The sequence below is a fragment of the Lepidochelys olivacea genome, assembly GCF_965140295.1.
Source record: "Lepidochelys olivacea isolate rLepOli2 genome assembly, chromosome: 22".
Classification (NCBI taxonomy): domain Eukaryota; kingdom Metazoa; phylum Chordata; order Testudines; family Cheloniidae; genus Lepidochelys; species Lepidochelys olivacea.
Window position 1 is genome coordinate 9,262,374 of NC_140432.1, and position 13,335 is coordinate 9,275,708.

The 13,335-nt window shown below is 49.6% G+C and overlaps 1 protein-coding gene across 2 annotated transcripts in view; it reads left to right on the forward strand.

Annotated features, from left to right (window-relative positions):
* Positions 1-1,448: 1,448 nt before the first annotated feature.
* NFRKB (nuclear factor related to kappaB binding protein) overlaps positions 1,449-13,335 on the forward strand; it is a 33,257-nt gene continuing 21,370 nt past the window's right edge. For both annotated transcript variants that reach the window (XM_084611869.1, XM_084611870.1), the window contains exons 1-7: positions 1,449-1,548; positions 4,927-5,027; positions 6,269-6,424; positions 7,135-7,336; positions 7,795-7,922; positions 11,276-11,450; positions 12,436-12,537. In XM_084611869.1, coding sequence (XP_084467995.1) covers positions 6,290-6,424; positions 7,135-7,336; positions 7,795-7,922; positions 11,276-11,450; positions 12,436-12,537 — 742 coding nt within the window. In that variant the 5' untranslated portion in view covers positions 1,449-1,548; positions 4,927-5,027; positions 6,269-6,289. The remainder of the gene's footprint in view (positions 1,549-4,926; positions 5,028-6,268; positions 6,425-7,134; positions 7,337-7,794; positions 7,923-11,275; positions 11,451-12,435; positions 12,538-13,335) is intronic.

Consider the following 13,335-nt stretch of genomic DNA (forward strand, 5'->3'; position numbering starts at 1 on the left):
GGGTGGCAGGGCTCGGGCTTCGGCTTCAATAAATCCATGATTTACTATTTATTGTCGGCATCCCGTCTGTGACGTTTGATAATAATACCAGTGCCAAAATCATAGCCTTAATTATAAAAGAAAGGATACTGGATTAAATGGATCTGAGCTAGTGCGGCAACTCCTCTGTTCTTAAAGGGTGGGGAAAAGGGAATGAAATGGATTCCAGAAGAGAAGATTGAGGGACAACCTACATAACTGTTTTCTATTTGCATTTGCAGCCAAACTGATTCCCCAAAAGGAGCTGCACTCATTAAAGATCCTCATATGCGGTTTTAAAGCCAGGTTTAACCTGGTCTGGCAGCTGTCCAGACGGCTCAACCACAGCATGTGATAAACCAGTTTTGGCTGGAGAAACGCATCAAGCATGGTTAGAGACCTTGGAACGAGCAGGTGCAAGGTCACCCCTACAAGGAGAATGCTGAGAAAAGCTCAGACACTATCAGACCCCCCCACACACATATCTATCTGCCCCCTCCACACCAATGCCCCTCTCCCCACACATCTATCCGCCCCCCTCCACAGCAGTGCCCCTCCCCCCCACGTCTATCCACCCCCTCTACACCAGTACCCCTCCCCCCACGTCTATCCGCCCCCCACCAGTGCCCCTCCCCCCCACGTCTGTCCGCCCCTCCACACCAGTGCCCCTCCCCCCACGTCTATCCGCCCCCCTCCACACCAGTGCCCCTCCCCCCACGTCTATCCGCCCCCCACCAGTGCCCCTCCCCCCCACGTCTGTCCGCCCCCTCCACACCAGTGCCCCTCCCCCCCACGTCTGTCCGCCCCCCCCACCAGTGCCCCTCCCCCACACGTCTGTCCGCCCCCTCCACACCAGTGCCCCTCCCCCCACATCTGTCCGCCCCCCTCCACACCAGTGCCCCTCCCCCCACGTCTTCTGTCCGCCCCCCCACACCAGTGCCCCTCCCCCCACGTCTATCCGCCCCCCACACCAGTGCCCCTCCCCCACGTCTGTCCGCCCCCCCACACCAGTGCCCCTCCCCCCACGTCTATCCGCCCCCCCACACCAGTGCCCCTCCCCCACGTCTGTCCGCCCCCCCACACCAGTGCCCCTCCCCCCACGTCTGTCCGCCCCCCCACACCAGTGCCCCTCCCCCTCACCTTGGCACCCGCAGCCGCACCCCCCGGGGCACCCAACAAACCTTGCTCCCTATTTTTCCCGGTACCGCCCCCCGGCGCTGCGCTAACCCCACCCACCCAGAGCCACGCCCACTACGTGACATCACGCCTGCGTGATGTCAGGCTGGCGCGCAGGCTCTCGACGCTGAGGCCGCCGGGAAGGGCAGGCGCGCATGCGTAAGAAGGGTCCGCCAGGCTGAGCTGGGGGCTCCGCCTTCCGGGCACCGTGCTCGCGCTCTGGGGAGAGGGTGCGCGCGCACGCGCCTCTCCTCCCCCCCCCCCTCCTCCGCGAACTCCCCGCCTGCTGCGCCCCTCCCGAAATTTGGGAGCTGGGTGAGCCGCGTGCGGCCTGGAGCCGGCTGCGCGGGACAGGTGAGGGGGGGCTCCTGGGGATGGGGAACGGGGGGACAGGAGCCTGGGGGGGGAGCTGGGTGGTCCATGGGGCTCCTTGGGGCGGGCTTCCTGGGGGGTCCATGGGCCCCCTGGGGGGGGGGGGGAGCTGGGTGGCCCATGGGCCCCCTGGGGGGGGGGGAGCTGGGTGGCCCATGGGCCTCCTGGGGGGGGGGAGGGTGCTGGGTGGCCCATGGGCCTCCTGGGGGGGGGGGGAGGGTGCTGGGTGGCCCATGGGGCTCCTGGGGGGGGGGAGGGTGCTGGGTGGCCCATGGGGCTCCTGGGGGGGGGGGAGGGAGCTGGGTGGCCCATGGGGCTCCTGGGGGGGGGGGAGGGAGCTGGGTGGCCCATGGGCCCCCTGGGGGGGGGAGGGTGCTGGGTGGCCCATGGGCCCCCTGGGGGGGGGGAGGGTGCTGGGTGGCCCATGGGCCCCCTGGGGGGGGGGAGGGTGCTGGGTGGCCCATGGGCCCCCTGGGGGGGGGGAGGGTGCTGGGTGGCCCATGGGCCCCCTGGGGGGGGGGAGGGTGCTGGGTGGCCCATGGGCCCCCTGGGGGGGGGGGAGGGTGCTGGGTGGCCCATGGGCCCCCTGGGGGGGGGGGAGGGTGCTGGGTGGCCCATGGGCCCCCTGGGGGGGGGGGAGGGTGCTGGGTGGCCCATGGGCCCCCTGGGGGGGGGGGAGGGTGCTGGGTGGCCCATGGGGCTCCTGGGGGGGGGGAGGGTGCTGGGTGGCCCATGGGGCTCCTGGGGGGGGGGGAGGGTGCTGGGTGGCCCATGGGGCTCCTGGGGGGGGGGAGGGTGCTGGGTGGCCCATGGGGCTCCTGGGGGGGGGGGGAGGGTGCTGGGTGGCCCATGGGGCTCCTGGGGGGGGGGGGAGGGTGCTGGGTGGCCCATGGGGCTCCTGGGGGGGGGGGGGAGGGTGCTGGGTGGCCCATGGGGCTCCTGGGGGGGGGGAGGGTGCTGGGTGGCCCATGGGGCTCCTGGGGGGGGGGGGAGGGAGCTGGGTGGCCCATGGGGCTCCTGGGGGGGGGGGGAGGGAGCTGGGTGGCCCATGGGGCTCCTGGGGGGGGGGGAGGGAGCTGGGTGGCCCATGGGGCTCCTGGGGGGGGGGGGAGGGAGCTGGGTGGCCCATGGGGCTCCTGGGGGGGGGGGGAGGGAGCTGGGTGGCCCATGGGGCTCCTGGGGGGGGGGGGAGGGAGCTGGGTGGCCCATGGGGCTCCTGGGGGGGGGGGAGGGAGCTGGGTGGCCCATGGGGCTCCTGGGGGGGGGGGAGGGAGCTGGGTGGCCCATGGGGCTCCTGGGGGGGGGGGAGCTGGGTGGCCCATGGGGCTCCTGCGGGGGGGGAGCTGGGTGGTCCATGGGGCAGGGTGGTTGGGTTCCCAGGGATGAGCTACTGGCATGGTGTGAGGGTTCCTGGGGGGCGGGGGGATCCGTGGAGAGAGTGGGGCTTTTTGTTGGGGGTGCTTGGCAACGTTGTCCAAGACACTGTTTGTGACCCGGGTAACCATATTCCTTTCTAGCGGCTTCTGATCCCTGGAGTGGACATGTGTCCTCAGCCAGGCTATTTTTTCCTCCATCCTGTGCACTTACTGTTTGTTTGTTTGTAGTGTTGCTGCTGACTTTGGTTATCCACTTTTGTTGTTAGCAGAAAAAGCATTGAATTATTTTGGGGGATGAGCACTCCCTGAAGAAATACCTAGCCATTGCAAACAGATCTATCTATGTCCATCCTTCTTTCCCAGGGCTCTTTGGAAGGGATGCTTAGAGGGTGATGATCAGTGCCATTTGAGGAGTTAGTTTTGTTATGTGATATGTTAGCACTGGGGTGGGCAAACTTTTTGGCCCAAAGGCCACATCTGGGAATAGAAATTGTATAGCAGGCCATGAAGGCTCAAAAATTGGCTTTGGGATGCGGAGGGGGTGAGGGCTCCGGGGTGGGGCCAAAAATGAGGAGTTTAGGGTGCAGGAGGGGCCTCCAGGCTGGGGAGTGGGATGTGGGTTGGGGCTTGGGATGAGGGGTTTGGGGTGTAGGAGGGTGCTCCAGGCTGGGATCAAGGGGTTTGGAGGGCGGGAGGGGGATCAGGGAAGGGGGTTGGGGCTTGGGGAAAGGCTCAGGGATGCGGGCGGCACTTTTCTCAAGTGGCTCCTGGAAGCAGCGGTATGTCCCTTCTCTGGCTCCTATTCGGAGGCGCAGCCAGGTGGCTCTGCATGCTGCCCTGTCCGCAGGCACTACCCCTGCAGCTCCCATTGGAGCGCCGGAGGGGACCATTGGAGCATGTAGGAGCCGGAGCGGGGCCATGCTGCAGCTTCCGGAAGCTGCATGGAGCGGCCCCCAACCCTGCTCTCCTGCTGAAGCACCGGAGCCAGGCCATGCCACGGCTCCCGTGTGGAGTGGCTCCACACCCTTTGCACTGGCTGGAGCACCGGAGCAAGGCAAGCCCCAGACCCCACTCCCCAGCGGGAGCTCGAGGGCCGGCTTAAAATGGCTAGCAGGCCGTAGATTGCCCACCCCTGTTAGTGGGTGTATGTTGTTATAGTCTCTGTGGTTTGCGTTTGAGCATTTGTTTTGTTTTCATTTTATCTATGGTTGATGTTATATTTTGTAAGTGCTTTGAGCCTGGTATAGGCCGCAAGATCTAAATAAATTTGGAAAGCCCTTTTAAAAATAAATGAGGGTGAACTGGAAGAATTAAGTAACTCTGTGTCTTATTTCAGAGTAACAGCCGTGTTAGTCTGTATTCGCAAAAAGAAAAGGAGTACTTGTGGCACCTTAGAGACTAACCAATTTATTTGAGCATGAGCTTTCGTGAGCTACAGGTCACTTCATCAGCTCACGAAAGCTCATGCTCAAATAAACTGGTTAGTCTCTAAGGTGCCACAAGTACTCCTTTTCTTTCTGTGTCTTATAGTAGCTAGTGTAGAGTATCATGATTGTAATATTTTTAATAGGGAATGGTAGGTCAGGCATTGAATTTGCTGTGTAAACGGTCTTTTGGGCAGTGGGAGCAAGGACTGCTGAGATTTATTCCTGACTGCCACTGGCTCTTAAGCAAGTCACTTAATCTCTGTGCCTCAGTTTCTCCCTGTATAGTAGAACTAGTATGACTTCCCATACCTCTCAAAGCTTATAGAGTATATTTTGTAAACCCCATTGAAATGCTAGTTGACCATGTTGGATTATAATTGTCTTTATTGGCAGTGTAGTTGTCTGTCTCTCTCCAATTTATGATGAATTCACATGGTTTAACCAGATTATTTATGAAGCTAAAAGTCCTAGAACTTGGGTTTTAATTTTAAAAAAGTAAATGTGTTCCCATTTTTCTACTCTTATTGATTAAAGTTCAATCTCTTGTTTATTCACAGATCAGGTACATTTGAGATGACTTCAGTTCACATACTTTAATCCCGCTTCTCTAATGTTCTTAATCCTTGGCTAGAGTGTCCACGCTTTCTGCAGGCAAGAGGTAATTCCTCCTCTGAACCAATTTAGTTCTGAAAAGGAACTCATCCCCTGTGATATATTGAATCAAACTGCACTATGGCTTGGAATAGAAATGAGATTTCAAAATTAATTACGTTCAGTGTTCCAGTGGCTGAACATGAATCGGGATTCACATGTAGGGCAAACTAATGAATGGCTTAACGTTTGCTGTTTGGACAAGCCTGATGCTGCTGAGTAGTTGGCCCTTTGTAGATGGTGTATTGAAGTAACAACCACAGAAGCAACGGCTTGAATTCTTTCATGTCTACATCGTCTTATTGTGGCATATTTTGCATGGTGGCAGAGAGCTCAAGAGTGGAGGCATGAGAGTAATGTTTAACTCGCTTGTAAGAAAGCTTCAGGCTGCTATGGAAAATAAAGGGAAAATATTTACAGGTCTCGCATCTGGTCAGAGCCTTGAAGTATCTTTGCAGACCTGTAGCCTGAGGTCTGGTTTGCTCAGCAGGCAACACCCTCTAATTCCAGTAGCTCTTACTTCATCATTCTTTTTACACTTGTCATTTATCCCCATGTCTTGGGTTTTTCTATTTCTTGTAGTTTGCATTACTCTACTTATAGGTTTCACCCTCTTCAGAGTCTTGGGTTGTGAGGCTTCTGAGCATGAACCATAAACCATGTTGTAAGAGTGAATTGAATGTAAAAGTGATTTAAGTTTAGGCCTCCAAATTAGTTTGTATATAAAAACACTTTCTTTATGTGGATTTAAACATTCCTCAATAGTGTTTCATCCCAAATATTGCAGCAATGATGTAGTGCATAAGACTCAAAGTGAAGCTGACCAAGCCAGTCTTTATTATTAAAGTTTAGTGACAGGCAAAATATAAGTTGCATATATAGTGAAAAGTAAATTATTAGTGTTATAAGTGGAACAGGTAAGAAAAATGTAAAACTATGGCTATTAATCAGCTAATGTCCATTTCTGTTTCCCTAGTGGTGTTTATATATACTCTGTGTATGTTTGTGTGCTGGCATGTCATCTGAAAGAGTGATTGTCCCAGTACCTCTATCGGATCTGCATTGTCTATTTCACTATTTAGTAAATTCACATGGCAGTTACACAATTCTGTGGAACTTGAATGGATTCTGTTAAAATAATTTCTTCATCAAACCTTGTAAAAAACTGACCCCTTCAGTTGTATCTGAGAATTTTGGACTTTGTTGTTGGCAAGTTTATGCCAGTAGATGATAGTTTCTTTTGTTCAGGGACTGAGAGTACAGTGCAGAATGGATTCTCTGGACCACATGCTGACAGACCCATTGGAGCTGGGACCATGCGGGGAGGGAAATGGCACACGGATCATGGAGGACTGCATGCTGGGAACAACAAGAGTTAGCCTGCCAGAGGACCTCTTAGAGGATGTAAGTAATAATAAGAGCACTTTCCATTTCCAGAGTGTTTGTCAAACGTAACTACTTACTCTCCTCGCAAGGAGGTTGTGGATATTATTCTCACTGTTCCACAGAGGAAAGTCAGAGCAGTTGTGAGGTGGGGAAAAAGAGGGGTAACATCCCCAAGTGTCCCAGGCCCTGCTGAAAAAGGTGGGTTTTGAAATCAGCTTGACTCAGTCTGGTTAGTTTAACACAAATGGAACTCCCCCTTCCCCTGACACCTGTATAGAGACATTTTAACAGCTAGTGGTTGACAGCTTGTTTTCTTGTAGCCTGGGCTCCCTCCTAGATTACAACATAGCTAGCTAAACATGATTTTAAAGGTGCTGAGTGGTGTTTCAAGTCATGTTAGCCAAATCTATTTTAAAAGCACCCTTTTTTCCTAGTCTGTTCTTTATCTAGTAAACGTAGTGACTCTCACTGTCTTCTCAGATCTAATATTAAAACATCTTTCTGTTACTTTTATACCTCCTGATCTCTCTCTCTCCATCTGTTATGGGTCCTCATGACTGGAATCCTTTAATACGTTCGCCTTTCAGTGTTTTACACTACCGCTTTCCAAAGTCTGCACCACACAGTGTCTTGTGACTTATATTTAACTCTGGAAACCCTTGAGGGATAAAGATTTGTTCAAGATACTGAAAGGTATTTTGCTTCATTCTTGTCTTTGTCTCCTTCAGCCTGAGATCTTTTTTGAAGTTGTCAGCCTGTCTACTTGGCAGGAGGTGCTGACAGACTCACAGCGAGACCACCTAAAAAAGTTCTTGCCCCATTTCCCGGAAAACAACACTGAGCACCAGAACAAGCTCATCCCAGCCCTGTTCAGCGGAGAGAACTTCCGCTTTGGAAACCCACTGCACATTGCCCAGAAACTCTTCCGAGGTCAGTGTCAGCTCATTCTGCTTTTAATTTTTTTTTTATTGAATGTATATCTGATGAAAGGTGCCAGGTAGATCGAGAAGGAGACTGGAGCTCTGTTTATTCATGGGCTTGGTACAACACAGACCTGTTTGCTGAGACTGTCAACAAGGCATCAACTAGTGCCTTTTTTGTGATGTGTACACTTGTCTGCTGAGACCTCCAGACTTATTTCTCAGAGGCCACTGTAATGTGACAAGAGCTCTTGGTCATCTGACCTAGAACAGCAAAGCTCCAGATCTTGTCACACCTCTGAGAAATGTAATCTCTTTGATATTATACTTGATTTTTCAACAGGTCGTGGCTGCTGTAGCATCTGGATTATTTATGTAGAGAAAATAAACTGAAAACTTTTAAAAAAGGTTTCCTTTCAGCTTGTAGCTAAGGGAAGTCAAAACAGTTTTTTTTATTCTTTTCTACAGATGGGCACTTTAATCCTGAAGTTGTGAAATACCGACAGCTCTGTTTCAAGTCCCAGTACAAACGCTACCTGAACTCCCAGCAGCAGTACTTCTGCCGACTGCTGAAGCAGATCCTTGCTTCCCGCAATGTAAGTTCTTGCTAGGGGCAGTGAGTTACTTGATGCGTTACATGAAAAACATGGTTTAAGTTTTTGTCTGTTGAAGGATTTGGTGGTGTTCATGTAGCCACTATTCCCTACTGGAATGTTTTATTAAATACTGCCGTTGTTTTGATTTGAGGCTTGGTTGGTCCCTAAATGTAAAGTTGCTGAAAGGATTCTGGATGCTCACGCAGATATTTGACAAGTATCTATCTTGCCCTGAACCTGCACAGACGCCTTACTCTTCTATGCAGCACCCTCCCACTTTTTTTTTTCCTTCCCCCATGAGAACCTCATGGTTCTATAAATAATGTATAGATTCCACGGTCAGAAGGGACCATTGTGATCATCTAGTCTGATCTCCTGTAAAACACAGGCCATAGAACTATCCCCAAAATAATACCTAGGGCAGAGCTTTTGGAAAACATCCAGTCTTGATTTTAAAATTGCCAGTGATGCAGCATGACCCTTGGTAGATTCTTCAAGGGGTATGTCAGGGTTCCTTCCCCACTCTGAACTCTAGGGTACAGATGTGGGGACCCTCAGGAAAGATCCCCTAGGCTTATTCTTATCAGCTTAGGTTAAAAACTTCCCCAAGGTACAAATTTTGCCTTGTCCTTGAACCGTATGCTGCCACCACCAAGCATTTCAAACGAAACAGGGAAAGAGACCACTTGGAGACGTCTTGCCCCAAAATATCCCCCCAAGCCCTACACACCCCCTTTCCTCAGGAGGCTTGAGAATAATATCCTAACCAATTGGTTACAAAATCATCAAAGATCCAAACCCCTGGATCTTGGAACAATGGAAAAATCAGTCACGTTCTTAAAAGAAGGATTTTATTTAAAAAAAAAAAAGTGGGGGGGGGAGGTAAAAATAATCTCTGTAAAATCAGGATGGAAAACACTTTACAGGGTATTCAGATTCAAAACACAGAGGATCCCCATCTAGGTAAAACGTTAAATTTACAGAAAACAGGAATAAACCTCCCTCTTAACACAGGGAAAATTCACATAAAACAAAATATAAACTAATCCGCCTTGCCTGTCTTACCTATACTGGTTGTAATATGGGAGACTTGGAATAGGATGGGTTGGAGAACATGGATTTCTGTCTGGCCTCTCTGTCCCAAGAGAGAACAACCAAGTAAACAAAGAGCACAAACAAAAGCCTTTCCCCAAGATTTGAAAGTATCTTGTCCCCTTATTGGTCCTTTGGGTCAGGTGCCAGCCTGGTTAGCTGAGCTTCTTAATCCTTTACAGGTAACAGGATGTTGCCTCTGGCCAGGAGGGATTTTATAGCACTGTATACAGAAAGGTGGTTACCCTTCCCTTTGTATTTATGACAAGGTAGTTACCCACTGGTATACATTTTCAGCTTGTTTCCCCCAGTCTGAACTGGTTTAGGTTCAACCTCCAGCCTTCCCTGTTAGACTGAAGAGCCCATTTTTAAATATTTGTTCCCCATGCAGATATGTATAGAGTGTAATCAAGTCACCCTTTAACCTTCCCTTTGTTAAACTGAATAGATTGAGCTTTGAGTCTGTCACTAGAGAGATGTTTTCTCATCCTTTAATTGTTCTCTTGACTCTTCTCTGAACCTTCTCCAATTTATCTACCTCCTTCTTGGATTATGGGCCCCAGAACTGGACCTAGTATTCCAGCAGCAGTTGCACCAAGGCCAAATATAGAGACCAATTATATTTAGCTCTCAGCCTTTCTCCCTCACCCCCTTCCATCCCAGCAAAATAAATATTGTCATTTTAGGGGCTGGCGAAGTGAGGGTCAAGTGACTTCCCCCAGCATCATGTTGTTCAGTGTCAATGTTGGGAATAGAACCAGAGAGTTCGGACTCCCTGGGCTAGTCCGTTCCCAATGCTGACTTCTTGTCACCTGTGATAGCAAACCGCTAGTACTGACTCCAACTATTTTTCTCTAACCATTAGTCTGCATTCCATTTTCGTTAAGGCATTGGCATCTTGGCTTCTAAATGTATCTGACCGGGAGTGCAGTGAAGTATTGTTTGAGGTTATTTTTAATATAACAATGTTTTCATCCAGTTGTTAATAGTCATGAAAAAATACTACTGTATTAAACATTAGATAGTTTCTCTTCAGACTGTATAAATCTTTCGCCTTGTATTAAAGCTGGTTGCATGTGTTGTTTTGAAGGCTAATTGGACAGTTTTTCTCCTGCTGAGATTGAGTTCAGTGTCCCGTTTCTTTTGTAAGTGGTCATAAAAACCTAAGCTTATCCGCTTGGATGTTACTGATGCCATACCCTTTAGCAGGGGAAACCCAGAACCCGAACTTGAGTCTCTTGGTAGATAAGGAAAGAGGAACTATCTTCCATAAACCATTTATTTGTACCAACGTCGCCACTTCTGCTGTCAGTCAATAGTCTCACCTTTCTTAGGCAGTCCTTAATTAAGGACATGACTCCTGGATCTTTAATCTGAGGATCTCAAAGCATTTTACAGACACCAATTAAACTTCACTGTCTCTTGAAGAAGCAGTCCTTGGAAGCTGCAGTTTGAGTGAAACTAGACAGTGCAGTGGAGGTACTGAGGTCAGGAGTAGGGAGAGTTTCTGGCTGCTGGTAGGTAGAACAGGTCTGGACTTGTGGAAGGGCCACTCCTACCCTCCTCTACTGGGAAGATCGCTCAGTCTGTGCTCCTGAAGCATCTTGCCTGTCTCTCAGGCCAGGAATCGGAGAGAAGAGATGTCACAACAGCAATGTAGGCTGGAGGCATATAATTACTGGGCTCGATGCCATGATGGTGGCTTTTGGCTAAGGTTAGATAGTCAGGGGGACTGAACTGTTCTACCTGTTGAGCGGGATGGGAGCCCTTACACTGGGGATGGGAATGGGAGCTGGGAGCTGGGGTTTGCATGTGGATCAAATACCTCCTCTTTGTTATCCTAAGGGTTAAACAACTTTCTTCTTTTGAAGTGCTAAACTTCATGGGGTGCAAACTTCTTCAGGTGCTCTTCCGAACAATGACAAGCCCGTACTTGACAAAATGGATCATATAGAATGAGAATAAGGGATGATGAGAATGGAAAGGGATGCAGGAATACCGTCAGTTATTAGACTTCCCCTTTATTAAGTACTGGCATACTTTTTGGGATTCCCTACATACTACATACTAGAATGCTGTTAGTTAGCTTATAAAGAACTGGGTAAGTAATACCAGCAACCATGTAATGATGGTATATGTTATAATTTTTTTAACTAATTAAATTGACCTGTAGGTGGGTATAAGTTACTCATTCCCCTCAAAGCTGGACTCTGCATCCTAGAGTCTTCCCTCTGTTGTAGATGTCTGTCTCTTTACTACAGCACCTGCTGGAACTGGCTAGGAAAGGTGGCCCTGATCTGACCCTTAAAAAAAAATATCCATCCCCTCCATGTGGCCCAGAAGAACGGGATAGACGGACACATCAGCGCTACCTGAAGGTTCTGAGGGAGGTGAAGGAGGAATGTGGAGACACCACTTTATCCTCTGATGAAGAAGGTAATGTAGCCAGTGTGTTCCAGGAATAGCATGAGAGATGGGGGTGTGGGCTGGTCTGAAAAGCTCTCTGCAGATACTGGCACAGTTGAAAGCCTTCTTTGGCCTTGATGCCAGCACTGGACATGGGAAAAGTCACTATTTCCTAGGAATTTTACTTTTTATTGGAGAATAATAAATCCTTCCTCAATACGTTTCTGACATAAACTTGCCTTACACGGGGCAACGGATGGCTCAGGGAACTGATGGATAACAGATAATACAGACTTCCAGCTCTGGGTTCCTGGTTCCAGGGGTGCCCAAGGTGGTAGTAATCAATGGTGTACCACCTTCTGATTGACTTTATGCTTAGGTGGGGGTTGAGAGTCAGGTTCCTAGTGGATAGGCGTGCACATCACGGAAACAATCACCTTTATTTACTTTTAAAGTTCATGTGTTTTCTTTCCCTGACAGTGTTTTGTGTTTGTGCAGGTTGGGAAACGGGTGGACCATGGTTCTCCTGCTTGTACTGGGGTGCATACTCAGACTGTTTGTTTTCTGGGGGAATCAATAACACCTTATTTTTTTTTCAGAGCTCTATACAAAATTTTAGTAGTAATGCCTCGCAATATTGCTGTTAAAGAGATAAGAAAGGGAAATTGAAATATTCATGCAAAGATGAAGTGACTTGGCTAAAACCATGCACCGCATCCATATCGGTGTTGGGATTAGCCCTGAGACTCAACTACCAGACTATTAAAACACTGTTCCTCTAATTCAGGTCTGCTTTTAATGGCTGTTGAAATAACTAGTCCAGTTGGTGGAAGGGAAGCTGCCAGGGAAGTGAGGGGATGTGGAGAGTGTCTTTTTGATAGGAAGGTAGCTATTGGATTCATGTTTCATTGGCTTGGCTCCTTTGAACCCTGGGGATAGAGTTAATTGGCTATTTGGGCAGCATTCCCTGTCGGGGCGGGGAAAAAATTAACTTTACGGCTTTTTGTTTTCTCAGATCTAAGTTCCTGGCTTCCAAATTCTCCAGCACATTGCCCGAGTCCAGCTCTTCCTCTGAGAGTGATTCCCACATTGTCAACTCTGGATATGAAAACAGCAGGTGAGAATTGAGCGAAGGCACAAATGAAGTAGTCAGAAGGTGCTTGGAACTCCTTAGGCCATGTCTACTCTACCATGTATGTTGGCAAAACTTACGTTGCTCAAGGGTGTGAAACGTGCTCCCCTGCACACCTTCCCCCAAGTGACACACACTCTCTCCCATCGTCATAGAGCAGCAACACGAGATCTTACAGCGGTGCAGCTGCATCGGTACAGCTGTGCTGTTGTAAACTCTCTAGTATAGACATAGCTTTATTCAGAAAGGGTGATTCCTTCCAGTCCCTTGTGAAAAGTCAAGTACTGAAAGTTAATGACATCATGGACCTGATCTTTTGAAATGCTTCACTTTATTCTTGATCCGTGAGGTCTCTAGATATACTCCTTCCGGTTTCTTTCAAGGCTGAATTTCTGTTGAGGCAAGCTAGTATTTTAACACACAGCCTTCCTTCCTCTCTGTTGCTGTGATGTGTATGTTCATTGTTCACTCTCTAATGGATAAAGCAGCGCCCCATAATGCAAGTTGAACGGTATTGTATATCAAGGGAGCTAATCCTAGGGCTGTCTAGTCAAATCTGCACACTACTCTTACACACTACTCCCAAGAAAACCACCAAGAAAAGCTGGATAAGAAAGTGTTGTGGTGGCTTTTCATGACCTGCTCTGGTTGGGTCACAGACTGAATTTCAAGCTGTCAAGTTGCATTTAGCTATTAAAACTTGAAGATTGTTGAAGGCGGGGATGGATAAGGAAAAAGTATGTTAAATTACTGTAATAACAGACTGACAGGGAATTCTGGTAA